We start from the raw sequence: 26,928 nt of genomic DNA on the forward strand, positions 1-26,928 counted from the left end.
GGTGTCCGCTTCCGGTCGCGAAGGCGGAAGGGGCCTCTCCATCCGGCCCGGCTCGTCTCTATGGTGCCCTCCTTCCCCGGAGCCGCCGGATCATCTCGCCCTTGGGCCGCCCAAGGAGGGCGGAGGGAGGAGGGAGGGAGAGGCATGGTGAGTCGGGGGGGGCGGAGAGGAGGGAGGGGGAGTCCCTCGCCCGCCCCCCCCCACGGGAAAGGGACCCAGGCGTCCGAGCAGTGCGCCCCCCGCCCCGCTCAGCCCCACACGGAGGGGACCCTCGTGGCCCCCCCCATGCCTCCCGCCTCCCTGGCCCCCGCCCTCTCCCTCCGAGCCCCAGGAAGGGACCCAGGTGTCCGAGGCTCCCTTTGCCCTCCTCCCCCCGCCGCCTCCGTTTTGATTCTGTCAATTCCATTTGCTTCCCGTTGCCCAGAGAGAGACTTGGCGCCTCCCGAGTCTCTGGACCCCGGGGTGGCGGGTTCGAGCCCCACGTGGGGCGGAAATGTGGCAAGGGGCTGGACTAGATGACCCCCGGTGCCTTCCAGCTCCATGGTCCTGAGGTTGTGTGATGTGCGTGCAGCGTGAGCCCACCTGCCTCCTTCGCCCTCAGTCCCCCCTTCCTTCTTCGCCTCCCTGGCCAGGGCTCAGCCAAGTCTCCAGCATCCGGGGCCTCCTCTCCCCCCCCCCCACGCCCCGTGCCTATGGCCTCTTCCTCTGGAGCCCACCCCCACCCCCACCCTAAGGACCCCCCCAGAGAGAGAGAGAACCTCAGGTCCCCACTAAGCGCCCCCCTTCCCGCGGCTTCCTGGCATCCCCCTTCGGGGTTGGGGTGGGCAGAGACCCAGGGAGCTGGGCGGCCGAAGGGGGCTGGTTCCCAAGGGCAGGAGCAAGCTGGTCAAGTGAGGGACACAGCCACAGAGCACGAAGGGGTGGCAACTGCCTGGCGAATGCCCTGACCCTGGTGACCTTTCCCTTGGCAGGCCAAGTACCTGGCGCAGATCGTCCTCGTGGGGGTGCAGGTGGTGGGCAGAGCCTTTGCCCGGGCGCTGCGGCAGGAGTTTGCAGGTGAGTGTGTTAACGGAGAAATCTGAGGGGTCCCTTGGACAAAAACCAAGGAGACCAGCCAGGAAGACCAGAGCAAAACAGCAGCCAGGAGGCTTGGTCTTGATTGAAGACTCTGGCGACAGGACTCCCACCTTCCACCAGGTGGAACAAGATGGAAGCCCCCAACAAAAGAGAACCCAAACTTTTATTAGCTGCTAATCCCCATGTTACACCCCCAAACTACATCACGGTTACATCATGACAGGGGAGGTCTGGTGGCCGGAATCTGAGCATCCTGGACCCTGCCCCATGGTTCCCCTTGCCCTCCACCAAACACCCATCAAGTGGAACAAAATAGATCTTTGCATTTCCCTGTTTCCCAGCCAAGATCATTGCACCCTTTTGTCTTCACCTGGGTTTGTTATTTCTGGAATGGCTACCTGTCTGGCACTCAGGTATCAGGATGCCAGGAATGATCACTCAGGCAGAGGGGCTGCTGAGTAGCTGAGCTCACATGTCTATATGAATTTCTGAAGTTTTCCCAGTGAGCCAGTGCACAGATACATTGATCAGGGAATTCTTACATTTGGTATCCTGCAGCAGAGACCCTTGGAATAGATAGGAAGAAACTGTGATGAAGTGTTTTGTGGGGACAAGTCACAAAAGTGATTGTACTGATTTTGGTAGTGGACTGCATGTGCATGATATCTGCTGGAGGGGCAACCCCCCCAAACCTATGCATAAATTCCTGCAACAAGTGCCATGTGGTTGCCCCTTCTCCTCTGCCATGCTTCTTGTGGGGGGGGGGGGAGAGACGCTGTGGGCTGCCTCTTTGGCTCCCAGGGCCTTCCTGCGCTTCGTTGACCTGGCGCAATGTGGCCCGTGGCTTTCCCTGTGGGGTCCCAGGTAGCTGTCACTGACGTCTCCAAGTTCTGGGCCGGCCAACGCCAGCCTGGTGACCCTGGGCTGGGTACTTCCCAAGGACAGAAGGACAGCCCAGCTGGCAAGGCCACCCTGAGCCCGTTTGCGTCCTGAGCACTGCCAGCCCCACTGTCCAGAGTGGGGGAACCGAGAGGGGTAACCGAATCCCTCTTTCCAAGCAGCCAGCCAAGCAGCGGCAGACGCGCGAGGGCGCTCAGGGCCTCAGTCGGAAGCAGCCTCCAGCATCTCTGGCCTCAGCCTGCAGGAGGCCCAGCAGATCCTCAACGTCTGCAAGCTCAACCCAGAGGACATTCAGAAGGTAAATTCCAACTTTTCAGGCTTGTTGGGGAGAGTTCAAGGCTCATTCCTGGGTGATTGAGACCCACAATTCTGCTTTCAGAGCTTTTGTATAGGGATACAGGAAACTGTTCTACTGCAATGTGCTCTATGTAGGGCTGCCTTTGAAGGTGACCCGGGAACTACAGTTAATCCAGAATGCAGCAGATAGACTGGTGACTGAGAGTGGCTGCTGACCACATAACACCAGTCCTGAAAGACCTACATTGGTTCCCAGTACGTTTCCGAGCACAATTCAAAGTGTTTGTGCTGACCTTGAAAGCCCTAAATGGCCTCAGCCCAGTAGACTTGAAGGAGCGTTTCCACCCCCATCGTTCAGCCCAGACACTGAGGTCCAGCTCCGAGGGCCTTCTGGCGGTTCCCTCCCTGCGAGAAGCCAAATTACAGGGAACCAGGCAGAGGGCCTTCTCGGTGTTGGCACCTGCCCTGTAGAATGCCCTTCCATCAGATGTCAAGGAAATCAACAACTATCTGAATTTTAGAAGACTTCTGAAGGCAGCCCTCTTTAGAGAAGTTTTTGATGTTTGATTGCTTTATTATTAATAATAATATTCTATTCAGAGCCGCCCTGGGTGGCTGTGGAAACCCAGCCAGATGGGCAGGGTATGAAGAATTTATTATTATTATTATTATTATTATTATTATTATTATTATTATTATTAATACCCAGTCAGATCATTGGTCCACCGAGCTCAGAGTCAGTAGAGCATGAGACTGATTTTAATCTGAGGGTTGTGGGTTTGAGCACCACATTGAGCAGAACGATTCCTGCATCGCAAGGGGGTCGGCTTCCAACTCTATAATTCTATGAATCTGTCCCACTGACAGGCCACAGCGGCTCTCCAGGATTTCAGGCCGGAGTCTCTCCCAGCCCCACCTGGAGATGCCAGTGAGACTGAACCAGGGACCTTGAAAGGCAGCCGCTCTGCCACCCAGTTCCAGCCTTCCCCCATGTGGGCATTCATGTTCCTTTGGGTCCCCCCAGAAAGCAGTATTTCTCATAGGGCGAGAGCTTAGTGGCTGATCCCAAAGCTGAGTCTCTTCACAACTGATCCATGCAGCCTTCCTGCCCATGTTGTTTTTTTTTAAGTCCTTGAATTTATATGCCAGCATTTTTATTCCAAGGAGCTGGAGGGGCCTGCATGGATCCCCCCCCCACCCCCATTTAGTCCTCGCATCAACCCTGTGAGGTGGGTTCGGCTGAGAGGCATTAGCTTGGCCCAAAGTCACCCAGGAGGCTTCCGTGGCCCGAACGGGGATTCGAACCCTGGTCTCCCAGGTCCCTGCCTGACACTCTTAAGCCCTGCTCTACCCCTAGCCAGGATGGCTGCAACTGATGGGAGCCCGAGTCCAGCAACATCAAGAAGGGCTGTGGATCAGTGGAACTCCCTGCCACAAGTCACCGTCATGGCTTAGGTAGCTTCAAAAGGTATTAATTAAAACTCACAGAGGAGGAAATGGCCATCCATGCTTATTAGCCATGACAGTTAAATGGTACCTCCACCTGCAGAGACCAGGGGGTGGGGTGCATGGCAGGGGCGGGGGGCTCTCCAGAGGCCTCTGGCCAGCCAGCGAGGGGAGCAGAATGCTGGCCCTTTCCTTCCCATCCAGCCGGGCTGCTCTCCTCCTTCCCTTGGTCCACTGGTTTTCCCAGATCATGGCAGGGACGGGGCAACTAATCGTGCCGCTGGGCCGTTTGGTCATGGGCGTATTGTTTGCTTTTCCTTGGCAGAACTACGAGCATTTATTCAAGGTGAACGACAAATCCGTGGGGGGTTCTTTCTACCTGCAGTCCAAGGTGAGTTGGGGAGGTGGAACTGTGCTTGTGCCCCCCCCCCCCAGGAAGCCACAGGAAGCTGCACATTCCCCTCACACTTAGACGTTTGTATGTTTTTAATAGATCATATCCATATATTTTTGTTAACGTTTATTGTTTTTAATTATTGTGATTTCCCCCTATGTTTTTAGCTGTTCTTGTTTTATCTGTAAGCTGCCATGAGTCCCTGTCAGGGATTATTATCATCTATAATAATACAATAAAATTGTGCATTCAGGGCTGGCAGTCCCTTAGGTGGAAGGGATGCAATTAAGAGGCTTTCCTCCCTTCCGTGTAGTTCATTGCCAAGCTGAGCATCCTTTTCAGTGATCCAAACTTACTCAAATTAAATTAAAATACAATGTGTCCCAAGGGTCAACCTGAGTGACCCCTGCCCTGTGCCCACTTCCTTCTAGCCAAACCCCCTCATTTCCTTGGGGTTCCCAGTGATCAAAGAGGCCCCAAAGCCAGGATTTCCTCCTCCACCCCTGCCCCCCTCCCTTGCTTGCTCCTGAGCTGTTTTGAAAGCCCTCTGGTGGATGCCCTTGGCACAGCCGATGCCCTCGCCCTCTGTGTGTGTTGGCCTCCTGCCGTCTTTTTGGAGCAGCAGCAGCAGCTACTGAGTGCCAAGTCTGTGCCCTGCAGGTGGTGAGAGCCAAGGAGCGCCTGGACGAAGAGCTGCGGATCCAGTCGCAGCAACGGCGAGAACAAGACGCAGAGCGCAAGCCAGACACGTAGCAGAGCCCATTCCCACCGGCCTCCCCCTCTAAAGTATAGCTAGCCAATAAATTGCCCTTGTGTAGCTTGCTGCTCTCGGCCTCACAGTCTGTTGCCAGGGGGTGACTGGGGGGGGGGGGAGTACAGAATGCAGCACCAGGATGGGACCCACGGCAGGGGCTGGAGCCTCCCTCCTTCCCAGGAGTTCCTTCTTTGGCCAAGCAACAAACCTGCAATCTGCTTCCCAAAGCTTTCAGAGAGGCATTTGCCCAGACAGCTTCTTGCTCTGTGAGCAGCAGCCCAGCCTGTGGACTGACTGCAGTCATCACCCAGCTGCTAAGTCAGGGACCCCCCCAAACTTAAGCCTGAGGGACTCTTTTATTCAGCCCGTGGCAACCCCTGGCGCCCGCTCTTACCGGCGCTGCACTTCCAGGTCGGAGGAGCACTGGAAATAGCTGGTGCACATGCGCTAAGTGTTATTTGCACATGCGCAAGTGTTATTTCCAGTGCACATCCAGGTCGAAGGCCCGCACACATGCACACAAGCTATTTCTCGTGCTCCTCCAACCTGGAAGTGTGCCAGAAATAGAGTGTGCGCATGCATATGGGCGCGTGCTCCCTCACCCTCCAGCCCACTGCACAATCGGCGCTGGAGACACCGTCCCGAGGCGCGGTAAGTTTGCCGACCCCTGTGCTAGGTTCTGCAGTTGCTGCTGCGTCAGAAGCATGCTGAACAGCCTGTGGGAGCCTGCAGGCAATTCCTAGGCAGCTCATCCCAACACCCCACTTCGCTCCCGCAACTCCCCGCAGGCAGAAGGCCCCAGGCTCTGTCCCTGGCCTGCCTAGACTGAACTGGGAAAGGGCCTCCTCCTGAAACCAGCTGCTGGCAGGTAGAGCAAAGGGGAGCTCCAGTCCCAATCACACCTGGCCGCTGAGGGTGCTGGGAGTCCGGGAGCTTTTGGGGGGGAGCACAGGTTCCTTATCCCTGATGCAGACAGTTCCCATCTAGATGTGGCCAGGGCCTGGCTTCTGTGTCAGGAAGCATCTTCCCATGCGCTTCTGGCCTTCCCTGAGGTCGGCAGGGGCAGGACACAGGAAGCCATGTGCTGCTCCAGGAGGCAGGATCTGCTGTACCTTCAGTGCCAGAGTTGTGGTTTGGCTGAGCATGCAGAGCCCAGCTGTGCGTGTGTGTGTTGGTGTGCATTTGCATGGGCGTTCAATGTTGGAGCGTATTTGTGAGACTGTGTGCAGACCAGGGTTTCCCAAACGTGGGCCTCTGACAGTTGTGGGACTACAATTCCCATCATCCTTGGCTAGCAGCACAAGTGTTCAGGGATGATGGGAACTGTGGTCCAAAAACAGCCAGAGACCCACGTTTGGGAAACCCTGGTCTGCACACAGTCTCACAAATATGCTCCATCATTAAACGCCAGCTGTTTTGGACCACAGTTGCCATCACCACTGACCACTTGTGCTGCTAGCCACAGATGATGGGAATTGTAGTCCCACAACTGCCAGAGACCCACGTTTGGGAAACCCTGGTGTGTGTACAGACGTATATTTTGGTGTGGTTCCCGTCCTCCTGCCCCACCCTCCCCAAGAGACAGACAGGAGGCAGCGCCGGGCAAAGTGTCAAGATCCACTTTTATTATTTCCGTCATAGTAGCCATCCTCTTGTCGCAGAGGCCTGGGTCGTAGCTTATCTCTTCCTGTCGTCAACTACGCTAACAGTGATGGAGGCAAGAGGGGCGGGGCGAAATCCAACAGAAACTACCATCGAAAGGCACTTAGAAACGGCTTAAAATACTGGCGGCCTGGAGTGAGCGACAACAGACGACGGGGAAGGAAATGGACACGTTCACCGGCTCGCAGGCCTGGTCAGTCAGCAAGGCGTGCTGGGTCAGGGTCAGGCCCCGGGGCGCATGGGGCTCTGTGCATGTCCGGCCCTGGGCTCAGCCTTCTTCCACTGCGTGGCTGGGAGGCCAGCTCCCCTCGGCTGAGTGGCAGTGCATGGTCCCAGGCGCCCCGGGCAGCGCTAGGGGGGCCTGGTGCAGGGCCTCCCCCCTGCCAGCACCTGCAGGGGGGGGGGGTGCGTCAGAAGAAGGGGCAGCAGCAGGCCCAGGGAGCCTGCCTGTGTGGAAGCCCAGAGCAGGGGTCCCGCTGAAACAGCGGCGTGGAGAGAGGTATGTGGGGACCCCCTTGTACGGGGAGACTGGAGCGAAAAGCAGAGGGACCCCTCCAAATTGGGGAGGGCAGTCGAGGTGAAGCGGGTTCCTTCAGAAAAGAAACGGGTGCTTGGGGGGGACGGGCGGCAAGGGTCCCCCCCATCAGAAACCAAGATGCACAAACAAGAATAAGTGTGGCTTTCACAGCTGTCCCAGTCAGGGCTGGAGCAGCGCCCCATTTGCAGTGGGTCCCTCCAGCCTCTACAGAAGACCCCCTTCTGGCCCTGTGAGTCAGGCCCCAGCCTCAGCCAATGGGTGTGACTGGCGACCCTCAGGTCTTGCTCCTATTGGCTCTTTTGCCAATAGGACGGGTTTGTGCCGCTAATATTGGCCCCATCCCACTGCCAGACCCAACTGGGGACTGCTTGGCCTCCTGCCCCCCCCCCCACCCACAAAGCAGGTATATTGTCTGAGCAATCCTTACAACAGCCCTGTTGGGTGGGACAGTTTGACGACAGACCCATTTCTGGAGGTGAGATGCAGTCTCCATCTCTCCTGGCGTCTGCTCCTCTCCCCGGCATTGGTGCCTGGAGGTGGGGGTCCTGTTCCTCAGATCCTGGGGCCTTCCCAACCCCTCCTGTCTCCAAGGGAGGGAGGGGGCTCCCTGGACCCCTTGCCTTGGGGGCAAGCTGTGCCTTCAGAGGGATTTTCCTGGAAGAAGCAAAGACCAGCCAACCTCCCTGCTCCTTCAGGGCCCCATCTTGGCCAGAGGAAACTGATGGGAGAGGTGTCCTTGCCTGTTTTTTTTTTGGGGGGGGGCTCCTGGGTGGGAGAAGAACCAAGGAAGGATTGTCAGCTGCTGTCCCCACGCAGGGCCATCTCAGGCCGGGAGATTTGCAGGTCAGCTTTGAAACATCCGGAACGGCTAATAGGGGGAAGTGAATATTTCAGTTCCTCCACGTCAGTTGGGGGGGGGGGAGGCAGAAGAAGGGCTGGTGAGCGGCACAGCCGTTGGGTGTGCCTTGTCAGTTGGGGGGCTGAGCCAGGAAAAGGCCTGGCTGCTTTTGTTCAGTAAGAGAGATGGAGGCAGCTCAACCCGGGGGGACGGGACGGGATGGGCAGCACCTCTAATCTCAGCTGAGGGGGGCTCTCCTTCCCTGAACGGCAGCCAAGTGCTGGAAGCGGAAGACCCCCGAGCCAACAGGCACAGAGGGGAGGCCAATAGACCGGGGGTGCGGAGGGGGTGGCAGCAGAGAAGCCGGCATGTTGGGGGCGCTAAGAGGCACTCTGGCGTGAGATGGAGAGAGAAAGAGCCAGCGCCCTCCTTTTCTGTATGCAGAGAGGGCAAAGGCCCTGGACCCGCTGCAGGGACCCCAAAGGGTCCTCTAGACCAACCCCGCGATGCCTGTGTGGAGGTAGCTGGAGGGCAGAAGGGGGAGTCACGGCTGCTGCTCAGGGAAATGCTGCTTATTGCTTTGTTCAGGAGAGCCAGGCTCCTCCGTCGTGGGTGTCCAGGAAGCTGAGGGGATTGGCCAGCCCCAGCAGCCATAGCTGGGGGGGGGGAAGATGGGGTGGGTGGTGGGTGGGTGGGAGAAGAGCGGGGGGCACCTTTCGGCGCAGGCCAGAAGCTCTCCCAGGGCTGCCTGGGGTCCTCCACTGGCCATGGCCGGTCCCAGATTTCCCCCACCCAGTCCCCCATCCATGGTGTGGGTCGCCACCCCCCTTCAGTTCACCACGGCCTGCTTCAGCAACACGGAGCCTGTGGGGATGACCACCCAACCGGGCGGCAGGCCGTCCGAGCTGCCCGCCGAGTTCATGCCGGTGGAGAGGTCTAGGGCGCCCCCCGCAGGCAGCAGCGAGAGGCCCTCTGCACCCGCGCGGCCTCGCTCAGTCCTCCCGCTGGCTTCCTTGCAGCTCTGTGGCGGCCCCTGCCCGCCCCCGCCACCTTTGCCGGGCCGCGCCGCGCTCCTCTCAGGCAGGGCCTTGGCGGAGGCGGCCCCCGCCAGCAAGGAGACGACGGGCAGCCCCAGGCTGCTGGCAGCGAAGGGCGAGGCGAGGAGGGGGTTCTTGGCCAGGTTGAGGGGCGCCAGGACGGGGCTGTGGAGGCCGGCCAGCCCCCCGCAGGCCAGGGCGCTGAGGTCCAGTGGGGCGGGGGCCAGCGGGAGGGGCAGGCCGTGGCTGCCGAAGAGGGCGGCGGGGTTGGGGATGATGATCTGCGCCCCGTTGAGGTAAGGCACGTCCGCGGGGGCCGCCAGGGAGGGCTTGGGGGCCGGCTGCAGCTGCAGCAGCTCCTGCTGCTCGTGCGAGATGAAGTGGCCGTGCGCCTTGATGTGCTTGCGCAGGGAGCTGGGGTCCGTGTAGCGCTTGTGGCAGCCGGGCATCTTGCAGTAGTAGGGCTTGTCCACGTAGTGGGTGCGGGTGTGCTTGAAGCGGTCGCTCGAGTTGGAGTAGCGCTTGCTGCAGCCTTCGTAGGGGCAGATGTAGGGCTTCTCGCCTGCGGCGGGAGGAAGGGACACACGCAATCGTAAGGGAAAGGCTTCCTTGAAACCAGCAATCACAATTTGCACCTGCTGTCGGCCTCTTGAGAACAACTGAAGGTGCCAGGATGGAGCCTGGCGAGGCCACCGTTTTGTGCCCCCTTCATGCTTCAATAGATCTCAAAGAGCTGGCCCAGAAGGCACTCTAAACTAGAGCTTTCCAAACTGTGTGTCGTGACACGTCAGTGTGTTGGTTGCAGTGTTTAGGTGTGTCACACTAACGCTCCTCACACTCCTCCCAAGGCTGGAAAGGGGTTTAACCTCCAGTTTTCTAGTACAGTCAAACCTCAGATGTCAAACATAATCCGTTCCAGAAGCCCGTTTCAACTTCCGAGGTGCAACTTATTGTACTCATCTATTTGGGTTCCAAAAAAAGCATTTACTTCCAGGTTTTCGGCGTTCGGGAGCCGAAACATTCCAAAACGGAGCTGTTCAAGAACCAAGGTTTGACTGTAAAACTGAATTGCTGTGTCGCAAAATGATGCACGCCTACAAAGCGTGTCACCAACATTAAAAGTCTGGAAAGCTCTGCTCCAAACTGTGGCACACTCCAAACTATAGATGGCAGACTCTAGTTGACAGCCACCAGCATCTCAGATTCCCCCAAGGAAAGCGGGCAGGGAGACTCGGAAGTCAGAGGTTTAGGAACATAATTCTGCATTGCAGGAGGTTGGGCTAGATGGGGGTCCCACCCCATGCCTCACTTCTAGGATTCTATAGGAACATGAGAGTAGGGCTTTTCTCCCAGTGGCCACCCAGGTGCCTGTGGGAAGACAGAAATCAGGATTGGAGCAGGAGAACAACTCTCCCCTCCTGCGGTTTCCAGCAACTGATATTCAGAAGCCTAGTTGCTGCAGCTAATAGTCTTCCATAGCCCTCTCCTCCTCCATGAACTTTCCCAATCTTCCTGGAAAGCTTTGTCGTCCGTCTGTCCCCTGCAAGGCAGCTGCTCTGCTCAGAAGGGACACCTGGACTCTCCCCGAGGGGCTTGCAAAAGTGCGCCCACCTCCCTGGCCTCAAGACTCACCTGTGTGGGAGCGGTTGTGGATCTTCAGGTTTTCCAGCCGAGAGAAGCTCTTGTTGCAGGTGGGGCAGCGGTGGGGCTTTTCATTGGTGTGCGTGCGGATGTGGATCAGCATCTTGTACCTGGGGGGGGGGGAGGAAGGAGCCCGTCAAGATGGGGGGGGGGGAGGAGAGCAGAGACTTCTTCCCAGAGTGCTTTCAACACGGGCAAAGAATCTGCAGCTGCCATGGTCACCCCGACTGTCGGCGCTGCAGACTGGGGCGAGTCCAGAGCCAAACAAAGCAGGGAGGTGCCCCAGGCTCCCCACCCCCTGCTTGGCCACTCCTGAGGCTCCGTGTCCCTCCCCACAGCCAGGGGGCTGCCAGGGGGGAAGAGAGAGACAGCGTCCTCTAAGCAGGAGGCCCCAAACCAAGGCGGCTTCCTCCATTCTTTGGAAAGGTCCCAAAGGCTGTCCTGGAGGGAGGGGGCACCGCTGGCAGCAGCCTGGCCCTGGGGATCCAGGGGGTTAATGAAGGGCTTTCCACCCCCAGCCCCATGCCAACCAAAATGGGCAGCCTGACTTGAAAATTCTCCCAAAGTCTTAAAGGGGAGCCTTGTGCTCTGCACAAGCCAAGCAAATTTGGGGAGCTCAAACACGAGGGATTTTGCCGCCCCCCTCTTCTGAGCCATGGGTAGCCAACGTGGTGCCCATCCAAGGCGCTGTCAGCCTGCAGCTCACACCCGCGGCCAGCAATGCCAGCAATGCCAGAAGCTGCCTGGATGTCTGCTCAGCACAGCTCTACAGGAGATGCTGCTCTCTGCCTGCTGCGCATGGCCCCTGGGAAGCCCGCAGGCCCCTTGAGGGAGGGTCAGGGGTCTCTCCCACTCCCCAGATGCCCAGGCAGTGAGCAGTTGGCTTACCTGGCATTGAAGCCCCTTCCGTGGCGAGCGCAGCCCTCCCAGTGGCAGCAGTAGCCGGCGTCCTTCTCGGGCTTCACGTGGAAGTCGTTGACGTGGTCCACGAGGTCTTGCAGCAGGTCAAAGGGCTGGTTGCACTGGAGAAGGAAGAAGCAGAGGAGGGAGGGGCTTCAGCCTCAACAGAGATCAGCAGGGCCCTGGAGGGAGAGGCGCCCCCACCCCAAAGGCACGGCTCACCTTTGACCACCGGCACACCAGCTGCTTCTGCAGGGGCACCTCTGGGGAGAGGCGCTTCTCTGTGGGGGCCCCCAGGAAGGCTGAGGCAGGCAGGTGCAAGGCACCCCCCGAGTTGAGGGGCAGGAAGAACTGGAAGGAGCTGCGGAGGCCATCGATGTAGCGCAGGGACTGGAGGTCCTGGGGGGACGAGAGGGGGGGGCGGTTGGAAAGGAACAGAATGGTCCCCTGCATTTTTCTGGCAATGCAGAGGGCTTGATGGTCTGGCTCACAAAGCCTGGGAATGCTGGGATGGCAGTCAATGGATTGAGGAGGAATCTTGACAAGACAGAAGTACTGTTTGGGGGACAGGCAGGTATGGAGGACTCCCTGGTCCTGAATTGGATAACTGTGCCCCTGAAGGACCAGGTGCGCAGCCTGGGAGTCATTTTGGACTCACAGCTGTCCATGGATGTGCAGGTCAATTATGTGTCCAGGGCAGCTGTCTACCAGCTCCATTTGGTATGCAGGATGAGACCGTACCTGTCCACAGACTGTCTCACCAGAGTGGTGCATGCTCTAGTTATCTCCCGCTTGGACTACTGCAATGTGCTCTACGTGGGGCTAACTTTGAAGGTGACCTAGAAACTACAACTAATCCAGAATGCAGCAGCTAGACTGGTGACTGGGAGCGGCTGCCAAGACCATAGAACACCGGTCTTGAAAGACCTACATTGGCTCCTAATACGTTTCTGAGCACAATTCAAAGTATTGGTGCTGACCTTGAAAGCCCTAAATGGCTTCGGTCCAGTATACCTAAAGGAGCCCTACTGAAGAAGCGTCTCCACCCCCATCATTCTGCCCGGACACTGGGGTCCAGCTCCAAGGGCCTTCTGGCGGTTCCCTCCCTGCGAGAAGTGAGGTTACAGGGAACCAGGCAGAGGGCCTTCTCGGTGGTGGCACCTGCCCTGTGGAACGCCCTCCCATCAGATGTCAAGGAAATAAACAACTATCTGAATTTTAGAAGACTTCTGAAGGCAGCCCTGTTTAGGGCAATTTTTAATGTTTGATGTTTTACTGTGCTTGATGTTTTAATTGGTTGGAAGCTGCCCAGAGTGGCTGGGGAAACCCAGTCAGATGGGTGGCATATAAATATTTAAATATAACAACAATTACTTTACGTGACAGGTTGCAGGTTCCTATTTCGGCGAGGAATGGCAAAGGTGGGCAAGGCAGGAGGCCCCCCCTCCCCATCTATCCCCCCCATCTGCCACGTAGAGGATGCCCACCCCTGCAGGAGACCCATTGAACTGCAGAGTTGGACGGGACCCCGTGGGTCATCTAGCCCAACCCTCTGCCCTCCCAGCTCAGCCAGAGTCTGGCTTCCTCTCAGTGGGCGGGAGTTTCACAGGATGTGGTCCTTGAGAGTTGCCTTGTCTCCCATTCAGCTGCCTCACTGGGCTGCTGCCAGGGAAGGTGCCAGCGGACATTTGCCGCTCGGCTGCCACCCTAATAATAATAATAATAATAATAATAATATTAATAATAATTTTTATTTATACCCTGACCTCCCAAGCCTAGACCAGGCTCAGGGTGGCTAACACCCGATATAAAAACAAATTGATTGAAATACAACTTAAAAATACAATTAAAATACAACATTAAAACATTAAAAGCCTCATTTCAATGGAAACTCAAATCAAAAACGTCAAGTCTTCACCAAGGCTAGCTATACAGAGTGGTCTTACATGGGCCAGAAAAAAGCCAGGGAAGTCCCCAAATAGGGGCCACATCCCTTGCGCAGGACCCTGGGGCACAGCAACCTCCTCTGCCCCCCCCCCCAGCAACTCACCCGCAGGGCGGAGGAGCTCACCAACTCCCCGCCGCTCTGCCTGTCAGGGGAGAGTGAGGCGCGGCCCCCGCCGGGGGAGTCCAGGCCGGGAGGAGGAGGAGGAGAGAGGCTCAGGTCGATGGTGGGGGTGGAGGAGAAGCGGGTGTGCCTCTTGTCGTGGCATTTGGGGTGCAACTGGAGGCCTGCAAAGGAGGGGGAGAGATGCAATGAAGAAGCTCCTCCCTGCATCCCCCCTGCCCCACCCCAGTTCCACAACTCCAGCAGAGCCTCCCTTCGCATCTGCCCCCCACCCCTTGGCCACTCACCGTCGAGTGGGGAATGAGGCGAGTCGGGGCTGCTGTCCTCCCGGATCCGGAAGTCCTGGCGGAAGGATCGGGGCCTGGAGCCACCCAGGGTCTGGTCGCCCTTGGCTTGTGCCGCCTGGAGCTTGGAGATGCTCAGCTTGAGGTCCAGCGGCTCGTCGAGGGAATGCATGGCGAGTGGCCAGGGAGGGGGCCACTCTTGTCAATTGGGGAGCGGGGAGGAGGATGCTTCGAGGGGCTCCTCAACCTGGAATATGAGAGAGAGACAGAGAGAGAGGGAGAGGGTAAGGAAAAGGAGGGGACATTTTACCATATGTGGTGGGAGTGTAATGAAATTAAAAATTTTTGGGAAATGATATACAATGAATTGAAGAAAATGTTCCATCTAACATTTGCTAAGAAACCTGAAGCATTTCTGTTAGGGATTGTAGGAAAAGACCTGCCAAGGAAACTGAAAAATACCTTCATGTATGTGACAACAGCAGCGAGAGTCTTAATAGCACAAGGATAGAAGAACAAGGAAACCCCGACTAAAGAACTGTGGCAAGAGAAACGGTTGGACTATGCAGAACTGGCAAAATCGACACACAAATTATGGGACAAGGATAACAGTGACTTTAAAGATGAATGGGAACCTTTTACAAAGTATTTAAAGAAGCAACAAAGTGAACTGGACTCCTTGGCCAGCTTTGAATAAACACTCACAAACTCTTTATTGATAATAACTAGTAAGATAAGTTAAGGATTTATACAATTTTGTAACATGCAGAGAATAGCATCTATAGAGAAACCAGAGATTGGAACTGAGTGAAGGCGGGGAGGGGAGGTTGTTTTATGGGGGGGGGGGGGAGATGGGGAAAAAAAACTAAGGATGGTATGTTGTAAGCTAATATGTTGTATTTAAATTCCTAATAAAAATATGAAAAGAGAGAGAGAGAGAAGCTGGAGCAGCTGCACCACTCTGGATCAGGCCCCAGGCCCCACCCTGCACTACAGGATGGTCCCGCTGGGCATCAGGAAAGGAAATATGCCGATTGGACTCTCAGTGGAGGTTTTTAAAGCCCATTATGTGGGAGAAAAGCAATGACAAACCAAGGCAGCATCTTAAAAAGCAGAGACATCACCTTGCCAAAAAAGATCCATATAGTTAAAGCTCTGGTTTTCCCAGTAGTGATGTTTGGAAGTGAGAGCTGGACCATAAAGAAGGCGAATCGCCAAAGAATTGATGCTTTTGAATTCTGGTGCTGGAGGAGACTCTTGAGAGTCCCATGAACTGCAAGAAGATCCAACCTCTCCATTCTGAAGGAAATCAGCCCTGAGTGCTCATTGGAAGGACAGATCCTGAAGCTGAGGCTCCAAGACTTTGGCCACCTCATGAGAAGAGAAGACTCCCTAGAAAAGGCCCTGATGTTGGGAAAGATGGAGGGCACAAGGAGAAGGGGAAGACAGAGGACGAGATGGTGGGACAGTATTCTCGAAGCTACCAGCATGAGTTTGACCAAACTGCAGGAGGCAGTGGAAGACAGGAGTGTCTGGCGTGCTCTGGTCCAGGGAGTCAAGAAGAGGCGGACACGACTAAACAACAACAATGTGGGTTTGTGGCTCCCCAGAACTGGCCAGCAGGGGGCAGCAGCTGCTCCAGCAAAGGCTGGCAGAGGGCATTGGTCACAGGGCTCCCCCCCACCACCAGCAGAGAACAAAGTCGCTCTGCCCCTCCCCTCGAGGCTGGCAGATCAAAGAGTCACAAGGGAGCCTGCCTCCCTTGTCTTGCTCTGGGCCCCAAACTTTGCTTCTTCCTTTCCTCCCTCCCAAGTCTTTAAAAAATGTCTGCACAAAGACCTTGGCACAACTGGAGTGTTTCTGCCCCATGCGGGCACTGGGAGATGTGATGGGTGCCTCCTTCAGGTCTGGAGACCTCCTGCCAGCTGCTCACCTGGGCAGGGCAAGGGCCTTTCGCTCCAGATCCTGCCTGGGACTTTCAGCAGACACAGCTAGAGCCCACCCCCACTGGTAACCAGCCACGCAAATTGTTTACTGGTGAGGCAAGGCTGGGTGTGTGTGGGGGGGTGCGCCTTTCATCCTCTCCCGTCCAATTTCCCTGTAACAGTTTATCCACTCACACTTGCCGGCTCTTGCCATCAATATCCATTTCAATTAGAACCGCAGGTTTCAAATTAAATAAGAAATGCTACTCTCATGGGTACTGGCAATGTCTGATTTGGGAGGGTGGCAATTTTTAACCTCGCCATTTTCATCGCAGTAGAACTTGTATAGCACTTATTTAGGAAAGAGTATCATTACACATGTGCAGAGTGCCACTATCTCCTCATGGTGGAGGGGGGGAGACTCAGTTATTTTCTGAAAAATTGGGGGGGGGTTGAAAAATTGGGGAACACATTTTACAGCCCAATTTTTATGTGGTTCCCTGCCCCCCAACAGGCCTTCACCTCTGTAGCCGCAGTTATGCTTTTGGGCTGGGTGGTGCAGAGGATATTGACAAAAATTCTGTAAATCCATGGGAGTGTAAACTGTATGTGGGGCAGGAAAGGGTGTGGAAATTTGGGGGGGGGGTCTTTTTTTAAAAAAATAATGCTTGACATTCTTATTGAGAGGAATGTGCCCCAGTAGCCCTGGTGGAAGACTACTGCTTCATAAAGGCAAATTATTTCCATTCAATTGAGGGTCCAATAAACACCCCAATTCCACACAATCACATTCATGCCATTTATCAATTAATCAACGGCAAATAATCTGAGTTAGAAATAATAATGTTGCCTTCAACATGGCGGTCAGGTGAATGCTCTGTGGGGTTAGGGTGCTCCCCCTCCTTCTTGCACCCCCTAAATCTGTGGGTCTCCCATTGAGGCACCCCATTGGCCACTGGCCTCATCCCTCTTGCAGGTTCTCCCCATGTCCTTCACCTCTGCTGGGTCTCCAGGTGTGGTTGGAGACAGCTCCCATCAGCTCTGCCAAGAGCCAGAGATTACGCCCCACACCTGGGAGTGGGAGTCATGTTGGCTCTCCCTGCTTTGAAGCGGAGGGGGCTGCCTAAGGCCCAGATGTTAAGACACCAACAACCATCATCTTCATCACCATCTAGCTCCCTGGGAGTCCAAACACCGGGAGGTCCACATGTGGCTCCATCCCTGGCTTAGTCCAGATGCTTCTACTGACACTTGTCCAGGAGACCTTCCTCACTGGGGACACAGGGCTAAAACCCATCTGGGATGCTGATGGGGGGCAGCGTACCCCGCTTTCCGTTGCTGCCGCCTCCTCTTTTCACAAGGATGGAGGCTGCTCTGAAGGTCCCAGGAGCAAAATCTCCGAGAACATGGATGAAAAGGGGGGCTTCGGGGAGGGATTTATGAGTCCTGCCAGTTCCCCTGTGCCTCCTTAGGCATTGTTGTTTAGTGGTGTCCGCCTCTTCGTGACCCCCTGGACCACAGAACGCCAGGCACTCCTGTCTTCCACTGCCTCCCGCAGTTTGGTCAAACTCATGTTGGTAGCTTCGAGAACACTGTCCCACCATCTCGTCCTCTGTCCTCCCCTTCTCCTTCTGCCCTCCATCGTTTGCAACATCAGGGTCTTCTCTTCTCATGAGGTGGCCAAAGTCTTGGAGCCTCAGCTTCAGGATCTGTCCTTCCAGTGAGCACTCAGGGCTGATTTCCTTAAGAATGGATACTTTTGATCTTCTTGCAGTCCATGGGACTCTCCAGAGTCTCCTCCAGCACCTCCTTAGGCATCGGGGCCCCAATTCCACATGAGTCACCAGCCCTCCTGCCTTCTCCAGCAACTTGGAGAGAGGGACGCGCTTTTTGGGGACATCCACCCAGAGGGGAAAGGGAGGGAAGTAACGGGCGGCGGCAAGAAGGAAGCCTCCCTCCAGACCTGCAAGATTTGTCGGGCCCCGCCCTGCCCCTTCCTTGCCCGACGGCATAACCGGAGGAGAGGGAAGACTCAGCTCGGGCGACTTGCTCAAGACCCGGCGCGGCGCATCTTCCACGCAGCTCCTGGAACAAACTGAGCCCACGTCCAGAAGCCCCGTCTCGCGGGGAGTTGGGTCAAGGCACTCTGCGTATGCTCAGGGGCGCCCGCCTGCCTCGTCTTTTCCCTCCCGGAGCACCGGGCCGCGGGGTCCCCACGCCCTGCGTGACCCCGAGCTGCCTCGACGGGGACTCCGGCCAGGCTCGCTGGCCCGGCTGCCAAGTGCCCTGCGACGGGCTGGGCAGAGCTGCGGCTCGGTGTGTTTTCCTTCGGCTCCGGCCCCGCCTGCCTTCCCAGGCAGCCCGGGAACGCCCGGCCACTGCCGCTGCCAAGAGCGCATGAATGGAGGCGCAGGACTCGACGGGGCGCGCGGGCAGCGAGCGCAAGGAAGCCAAAGCAGCCACCGGAGGGTCGCTGGGGGTGGCGGGGCCGGGAGCCGGGAGCCTTCCCCTCTCCGGCAAGCTCCAGGTGGCACCTGCTCCCTCGCCCCCACCCCCGGCTGGCGGAGGCCGCCTCCTGCCCTCCCTGCCTGGCTGGCACCGGGCCACGGCAGGCGGCAGCGGCTCAGACGCGCAGGAATGCGGCAGCGCCTCCCGCGGAGCCGGAGCACGGTGGGGGGGGCAGGCCCAGGCAGGAGCCCCCGTCGGGCCGACGCCTGCGAGGCAGAGGGGCCCCGACGGCCTCGGTATGCGGGGGCTGCCCACCCGCGCGCTGGGAGGTCCGAGGCGGCTGCATGAAAGCGCATCCTCCCCCCCCCACTGTCCACCCTCGAAACAAAAGCGCCGTCGGCGGCGGAGTCGGCACACTTCTGGGCTAAGACATTATTATTATTATTATTATTATTATTATTATTATTATTATTATTATTATTATTATTTTATATACCGCCCTATTCCCTGGGTGTTTCAGAGCCGTTCACAAAACAAAATCAAAATATAAAACCACAAAAGACATAATCAAAATTAAAGCAACAGAATAACTCCCCCCCCCCCCAAGACACCACACTTTAAAATGGCACAGAATCTCAGAAGTGTGATGGAAAGGACCCCAGAGGGGATAATTTAGTTAAACTCCACTATTATATGATTCTATGAACTCCCTGCGGTGAAGGAATCTCAGCTCAAGGGTCCCTGACAGGTGGGCATCCAACCTCTGCTTAATAATAATAATAATAATAATAATAATAATATTTATTTATACCCCGCCCTCCCGAGCCAGAGCCAGGCTCAGGGCAGCTAACACCAATAAAATCACAGTAAACACATAATTGGGGGGGGCACAATTTAAAATACAGTGGTACCTTGGGTTACATACTCCACTAACCCAGAAATAGTGCTTCAGGTTAAGTACTTTGCTTCAGGATGAGAACAGAAATCGTTCTCCGGCGGCGCAGCAGCAGCAGGAGGCCCCATTAGCTAAAGTGGTGCTTCAGGTTAAGAACGGACCTCCGGAACGAAGGTACCACTGTACAGGTAACCCGAGGTATCACTGTACAGGTTAAAATGCAATTTAAAATGCAGCCTCATTTTACAAACCACCAAGGAAGGAGAGGTCATCAGCTTCTGACATGATAGAATCCTAGAATGGTAGCTGGAAGGGTTCTCTAAGAGTCATCTAGTCCACCCCCTGCAATGTGGGGGTTAGGGTTAGGGTTTCAACTAAAGCATCCATGACAGATGGCCATCCCACCTCTGCGTCAAAACCTCCCAGGGAGGAGATGGATCCTTGCCCTGAGGCTGAGCCCTTCTGCCAGCTGCCACCAACCCAGCTGAACTGAAGGAGTGCAAGTTGCCCTCCCCATGCCCTCCATGGGGTTCTGCAGATGGGAACCACCTTGGGGCAGGGACCCTCCATCTGGGCTCACTCCGCCAGGGCCCAGGAGCTGCCAGGTCAGTATAGGCCAGGTTCAAGTATATAAAGCCATTACAGATTGCGACGAGTTTACCCTGCAAGATCACCTTAACCCACAGATGGCCACTAGACTGTTTTGATTGGCAGAATTGGCTACAGGTGCCACGTGCCAGTTTCACAATTGTAACAACCCCTTCACTTGGTGTGGAGGTACCTGAACTTTGGAACTCCCTGCTGATTGATATGCTGTACCGTTTCCAGCACCAGCTAAAAACTTTGTTTAGATAAGCCCAGGTGTTTAGAAATGCTAGTGTGAATTTTAATCTGATTTAGTAGATTTCGAAGTATTTTGTTTAAAAAAAACAACCCACAACTTTATTGTTTTATGTAAACTTTATGAAATAAATAAATAAAATGTAGCAAAACTAGTTTCCCCATTTCAGGAACCAAGAGGACAAAAACTTTAAAAAAAGAATGGGAGAAGTTTATAATTTACTTAGGAGACCACTGTAAGCAGATGAAAACATTAGCAGGATTTTAATTTCACTTGTAATGTAACAAACGTTATGGATAATATGGATGGATATAAAATATACAGTATGCAACAATATGCAGCTGAAGATGTTGACAGTAGGACCCATGGGGTCTCGAGATTCAGAATTCTCTATACACGGATATGTATTTATAAATTTATATTTGTAAAATCAAATAAAAATGATTTCAAAAAAACAAACACACTATTTTCCCTGGGTTTTCCCTGTACTGGTCTTACGTTTTAAATTTCTTGTCTCATGCTGCTTTATAATACAACTTTACTCCTTTCCCATGCCGTTTGTCTCCTTGAAGAAGACTGTGTCGAAGGAGAAGGCCAGAGGCAAATTCATGATTTGAAATAAAAATAGGAGGGGCCTGCTGCCCCCAGCCCCCAACCAGGGCTTGGGGCCAAAAGGTGGGGGATACCAACCAAGAGAGCCGGGGGGGGGGGGGTGGAGGCCCTCCAGCCTCTTGTGATGGGACTCATCCGGGGCAGCAGAGGAAGGCCGCAAAGCCAGGCACCTAGACTTTGCTCACATCCACAGCCGTAGGGGTCTCAAAGGTCAACAGCCAAAATTAGGTGCTCTCCACTGCTCCTGCGCTGTTCTAAACCATAGTTGTGGCGTCTCCTGCAGCACGCCTGAGGCTCCGTACCCAGTCATGCTCCCCTAAATCCGCCTAAATTCCAGGCTAAAGAAAAGAGGAGACAGGAGAGCCACTTTCAAATATCCGAAGAAGGAGCAAGCTTGTTTTCTCCCGCTCCGGAGGGTAGGACTCGAACCAGTGGCTTCAAGTGGCAAGGGACGAGGTTCCGACTAAGCATCAGGAAGAAGTTTCTGAAAAGCGAGAGCAGGGAAACAGACTCCCTTAGGCAAACTCAGCCCTCCAGATGTTTTGGGACTACAACTCCCATCATCCCTAGCTAACAGGACCAGTGGTCAGGGATGATGGGAATTGTAGCCTCAAAACATCTGGAAGGCCGAGTTTGCCTCTGCCTGCCCTTAGGAGATGGTGGACTCTCCTTCCTTGGAGGTTTCTAAGCAGAGATGGGATGGCCACCTGTCATGGATGCTGTAGCTAAGATTCCTGCATTGCAGGGGGTTGGAATGGATGACCTTGGGGGACCCCTTCCAACTTGATTCTATTATTCTAGTCTGTAAGCTTAAAGCAGTACTACACCACTTTGACAATAAGGAAGAGTGCTGGGAACTAAAGGGGTGATGTAAACCAGGGGTCAGCAAACTTTTTCAGCAGGGGGCCAGTCCAATATCCCTCAGACCTTGTCAGGGGCCAGACTATGTTTTAGGGGGGAAATGAACGAATTCCTATGCCCCACAAATAACCCAGAGATGCATTTTAAATAAAAGGACACATTCTACTCATGTAAAAACATGCTGATTCCCGGATTGCCTGCGGGCCAGATTGAGAAGGTGTTTGGGCCGGATCCGGCCCCCGGGCCTTAGTTTGCCTACCCATGGTGTAAACTGTATCTCTGTGTGACCCGTCCCCTTAGCAAACTACAGTTCCCAGCATTCTCCCAGCGCAACGGGAGGTGTGGATGGCGTCCCTCCCTCTCCCCCCCCCCCCCAGAGAGGGGCCTGCTGGGGACTCTGCCTGGAAGGAGCAGCTGGCAGGAGGCAGCTCTGGCTGCCTGGCTGGGGCCAAGCTGGTGGCGCCCCTCTCAGGCGGAAGAGGCCTTTCCTCTCCCTCCCGCCATGTGTCAGCTGGAGGGGTCCCACAGCTGCAACAGGAATCCATTAGAAAGGAGGCGAGGGCGGAAGCGGGTGGGGAGCTGCTGCTGCTGCTGCTGCAAGGAGAGGGGGGCCCCCTCCCTCCCCAAAGGCTGCTCCACTTCCCTGCTTAATTGCATGCAGCCAAGGGAGGGAGGCAGGATCCTGCAGCCTGTCCTTGGCAGAGGCCCAGGCGGCTGCAGGCCCTGTAGGAAGACACCCCCCAGGGTGCCCCTCGCTGACCCCTCTGGAAGCAGGCTGGGGGGCAGCAAGGCTGTGCCTGAAATAAGAAGGGGTCCAGAGGACCCTGTCTGGCTTCTTGGCTTTCCCCCCAAGAGCGGAGAATTGGAGCCTCTCCTCTCCTCCAAAGACAGGGCAGAGCTCCGCTGGCCACAGGAAGCCTCTGGGACCCTCTCCTTCGGCCAGAGTTACTTATTTATTTGATATGGGGACATTTCTCCTCCTCAGCCTCTCTCTCGGAAAACGCCCCAGGGCAGCTCAGGCCAGAAAAAACAAGCGGGAGTGAAAACAATTCCTCTACACAGAGGGAGAGAGGGAGAGCCTGTGCAGCTCAGTTTCCCTTGTTGCATAAAGCAGCAAAGCAGATGCAGAGGGATCCCACCAGCCACACCTGGGTCTGTGTCTCACCAGGTCCTACTCAGAGGAGATGCAGTGAAATGGATGAAGCCACGTTGGCCCTGTCCCTTGGCCTCAGGCGCTGGGAGAAGCAGCCACCTTTGCTGAAAGAGGCCACTGAGCCATTGATTTATATATTGCATTCATAGCCCGCCTCCAAGGATACAATCAAAGAATTATCCGAAGGGACCCCAAGGATCATCTAGTCCAACCCGCTGCAATGTAGGGATATGCAGCTGTCCCGTATGGGGATAGCAGCAATAAAAGTGGTAGCACCTTTGCAAAGCTAAGCAGGGTCAGGTATGGTTTCAGACTGGATGGGAGACAGTGTGTTGAGTTCCCTGCATCACAGGGGGTTGGACTAGATGGCCCCTGGGGTTCCTTCTAACACTAACATTCGAGGATTCAGAAAACCTCTAACCTTGGCCTTATGAGCACCATGTTTTAACCAGCTGACCTATCCAGGAGCTCAAATATTCCCCTCCTCACCTAATCCCCACAAAAGCCTCTGGGAGGCAGGTTAGTCTGAGAGAGGCAGTGACTGAAGGAGCAGCTCCACTCCCATCGTTCAGCCCAGACACGGAGGTCCAGCTCCAAGGACCTTCTGGCGGTCCCCTCCCTGCGAGAAGCCAAGTTGCAGGGAACCAGGCAGAGGGCCTTCTTGGGGGTGGCACCCGCCCTGTGAAATGCCCTCCCATCAGATTTCAAGGAAATCAACAACTATCTGACTTTTAGAAGACACCTGAAGGCTGCCCTCTTTAGGGAAGCTTTTAATGTTTAATAGATTATTGCATTTTAATATTATGTTGAAACCACCGAGAGTGGCTGGGGAAACCCAGCCAGAAGGGAGGGGTATAAATACTAAATTATTATTATTATTATTATTATTATTATTATTATTATTATTATTATTATTATTAATTATTAATTATTATTATTATAGCAGAAGCCCCTCCAGGAGGCTTTGCTCAGACCGGCCCCTGGGCCTGTTCCTGCACTCACTCCTTAGCTCAGGAACCAGCTCCTCCTTGACAACCAGGCCCACCCAGCCCCCTCCACTTACTCCCCAATATCTCCCCCCACCACAGTTCAAAGGGATTGTGGCCTGTGCCCCACACAGGAGGGGAACAAAGTTCAGCTGGGGATCAAGCCCTTAGGGGGCCAATCCCCTCACTTCCCCCTCCCCAGAAGAGCCAAGCGAGGGGGGAGAGACTCCCACAGCTGGCAGGTCACCAGGGGGTCTTTGAATGCCCCTTCCCCATTTCCACAAGGCTGTTTGCTGGGGAAGGAATGCTGGCAGAGAGGGAGGGTTCAGGGCAGCAAAGAAATGTAGGCAGGTTTGCAAGAGGGACCCACATCTGCCTCTGATTCTGGGGCCAGGCAGGAGCTGGGCGGAGGGGGGACGTCTGCCCCACCCTGGCAGAGCCTTGCAGAGAGTCTCAGGAATGAGCCTGGGTGCAGCTGCCACCGAAGTGCGAAGCAAGCCCCGAGTCTCCCAGCCCCCCCCCCAAAGCCAGTGGATTCCTGAGCTGCTCCAGGGAGCCAGCTGGGGTGGGGCGCTTTGGAGGCAAAGCCGCTCTGGGAAGCAGAGGCTGCCAAACCAAACTGGCCCCCAGCACAACATTCCTGGGAACAAACCTCCCAGCCTGGAATCCAGAGGAACTGGATGGGTGAGGGCCACCTCTCTCGATTTCCAGGGGGGGCGTGTAGGCAGCCCCCACCCTGGGGCCAAAGAGGTGGGGAGGAGAAGGAGTAGGAGAAGGAGAGAGGTTCCTGGCTTGGGGAAAAACGGGAGGCTGCCTCCATCTCTGCAGCTTGTGTGACGACGCCCCTCCAGTGCTGGCCGGCAGCTGCCCCTCCTTCTCCAGGCAGAGGCTGGAATGCTCTCCTTGACCCAGAAGGACCCACGGCCTCCCAGACACGGGCTCCTCTGGGCCTCCCCCCCCCCCCATTGCTCCAGGGATTGGGTTGCCGGGTCAGGGCCTGCCTGCGAGACAGCTGGGGGCTCTGGATGGGAAACTTTGAGGCTCAGGGCTGCCCCTCCTCCTGCAGCCCCCCCCAGACAGGAACAGGAAATGTGCCTGATGAACAGACCCAACACACCCTTCTCTCCATCCCCCCCCCTTGAAGCCACTTCCATCCTGTCCTGACTCATATCAATCGCAGCCAGGCAAGAGCTGGATGTGGTCAGGGAGCTGCCAGGAGCTTCTGCTCCGCCAAAGAACACAATCCTTTCTTTCTCCCTCGCCTGTGGCGAGTGCGAATCTCTTCCAAGTGAGCAGGCAGAGGAGCTTCCCTCCCCCCCCCCCCACACACACACTAGGAAGAGCTCTGGTGCAACCTCCTGGATGCTCTCTGGGCCTCGTGGTTCTCAGACCTGGTGCCGGACCTCCAGCTGAGACCACATAACACCGGTCCTGAGAGACCTACATCGGCTCTCAGTATGTTTCTGAGCACAATTCAAAGTGTTGGTGCTGACCTTGAAAGCCCTAAACGGCCTTGGCCCAATATTCCACCCCCATCATTCAGCCCGGATACTGAGGTCCAGCTCCGAGGGCGTTCTGGCGGTCCCCTCCCTGCGAGAAGTGAAGCTACAGGGAACCAGGCAGAGGGCCTTCTTGGTGGTGGCACCTGCCCTGTGGAATGCCTTCCCATCAGATGTCAAGGAAACAACTATCTGATTTGTAGAAGACATCTGAAGGCAACCCTGTTTAGGGAAGCTTTTAATGTTTAACAGACCACTGTATTTTAATATTTTGTTGGAAGCCACCCAGAGTGGCTGGGGAAACCCAGGCAGAAGGGTGAGGTATAAATTTATTATTATTATTATTATTATTATTATTATTATTATTATTATTGGTGCCCATTCCGAGAAGACACTTTCTGGCCCTCCCATCAGCTGGTCTTCCTTGGGGTAGCATCTACCTGGGGCACCGACCAGTGACACACGCAGCGTGGGGCCATGCTGAAAGTTCAGCCACCCCTGTCAGCTTCCTTCGTGGCAGATGGGCAGCCACCTTCGCCCAGCAGAGCAAAAAGTCGGCTTCTGAATGCTGTTTGCTGGGAGCTGCAAGCGAGGAGCAGGGGAGAGAGATTGCTTTGCCATCCTGATTGCTTCTCGGCTCCGGGGAGGGTAACATTATCGAGGACAATGAGCCACAAGGGCTTTCTCTGCAGCTGTTGGCAGCAAGCAGTGTCAGAAACTCGGATGCATAAGCTAGGCGCCAAAAGGCTCCTTAAACCAGGGTTATGGCCGCCAAAACGGAATGTCTAGTTGCCATTTGGGAACCAAATGGCTTGGTTCCCGAATTTTTTTCTGATCATGCAGATAAAATGCGCTGTTGATGTGTAAAAACAGCCCCGATCCGAGGATCCCCAGGCAGGCACCTCCAGAAGGTGAAGACATCAGGCATCTGGGCATCTTCACTTGGTCGCAGCTGGCCAATAGCCAGGTGCAAAATGCACCTCTGGCACCTGGCGAATTTTGAACCCTGGCAACAAGGCTTCTGAATCACAGCTGTGAGGCCCAGTCCCTGCTTGGGGGGCTTCGCTTTGCGGTGTCTCGTTGCCAGCGTTCAAAATTCGCCAGGCACATTTTGCACCTGGCTCTCGGCTTCTTGCAATCGAGAGAAGATGCCCAGGTGGCAGGTTGGTCCTGACGTCTCCTCCACCTGGAGCAGCATGTCTGGGGATCCCTGGATCTTGACCGTTTTCACACACCAGCAGAACGTCCTGTGGAATTCTATCCATGGTATTTTATGCCCACATTCAGAACAAATTTCAGGAACCAAAAGGTTGTACTGAAAAATACGAGCATCGAGCAGCCTGGCCCCAAAATGGCAACTAGGCATTCTATTTTGGTGAGTGTGACCCTGGTTTAAGGAGCCATTTGGGGCCTAGCTTATATAGCTGAGTTTCTAACCTGCTTGTTGGCTTCCCAGAGAAGAGGACACTGGTCCAGCTGGGTCCCCGGAGCTTGATCCAGCAGCAGCCAGCCTCTTCTGACTTTTGTACGTTTGAATGTCTTCCCACAACAAGGAAGAGCAAAGGACTGGCCTCCTTCTCCATCCCCAGAGACCCCTCTGCACCTGCCTCCTGAATTCCAGACCTGAAGATGGGGCCTTGGTGTGGGCAGACCAGACCCAAGCAGAACAGGCGACTAGTATATCTGAAGGAGCATCTGAACACCTGTTTACATGCAAAGGTCTCAGGGCCAACAGCCAATGGCATTTCTAGGTAGCACCGGGAAGAGGCCCTGTCCAAAACGCATAAATAGAGGTGGTTATTGTTATTTATTAAAAATCATATCCTGCCCTTCGTCTGAAGATTGCAAGGTGCTTTACAACATAAAAGCACA

The 26,928-nt window shown here is 55.4% G+C and overlaps 2 protein-coding genes across 2 annotated transcripts in view; one reads left to right on the forward strand and one right to left on the reverse strand.

The window, feature by feature from the left end:
* On the forward strand, positions 1-4,931 carry PAM16 (presequence translocase associated motor 16). The gene is made up of 5 exons (XM_083711780.1): positions 1-147; positions 972-1,056; positions 2,139-2,275; positions 4,046-4,111; positions 4,775-4,931. The coding sequence occupies exons 1-5, from the start codon at positions 61-63 to the stop codon at positions 4,865-4,867; spliced, it is 468 nt and encodes a 155-aa protein (XP_083567906.1). The 5' UTR covers positions 1-60; the 3' UTR covers positions 4,868-4,931.
* A 1,540-nt stretch (positions 4,932-6,471) lies between these two features.
* The window catches only part of GLIS2 (GLIS family zinc finger 2), a 28,351-nt gene continuing 7,894 nt past the window's right edge, over positions 6,472-26,928 (reverse strand). The window contains exons 2-7 of the mRNA XM_083711617.1: positions 13,840-14,083; positions 13,535-13,716; positions 11,707-11,883; positions 11,473-11,606; positions 10,576-10,694; positions 6,472-9,505 (exon numbers count right to left, since the gene is read on the reverse strand). Of these exons, the coding sequence (XP_083567743.1) occupies positions 8,736-9,505; positions 10,576-10,694; positions 11,473-11,606; positions 11,707-11,883; positions 13,535-13,716; positions 13,840-14,008 (1,551 nt within the window). The 5' untranslated portion in view covers positions 14,009-14,083 and the 3' untranslated portion in view covers positions 6,472-8,735. The remainder of the gene's footprint in view (positions 9,506-10,575; positions 10,695-11,472; positions 11,607-11,706; positions 11,884-13,534; positions 13,717-13,839; positions 14,084-26,928) is intronic.

This window comes from Podarcis gaigeae, assembly GCF_964106915.1.
Source record: "Podarcis gaigeae genome assembly, chromosome: 14".
Taxonomy (NCBI): Eukaryota; Metazoa; Chordata; class Lepidosauria; order Squamata; family Lacertidae; genus Podarcis; species Podarcis gaigeae.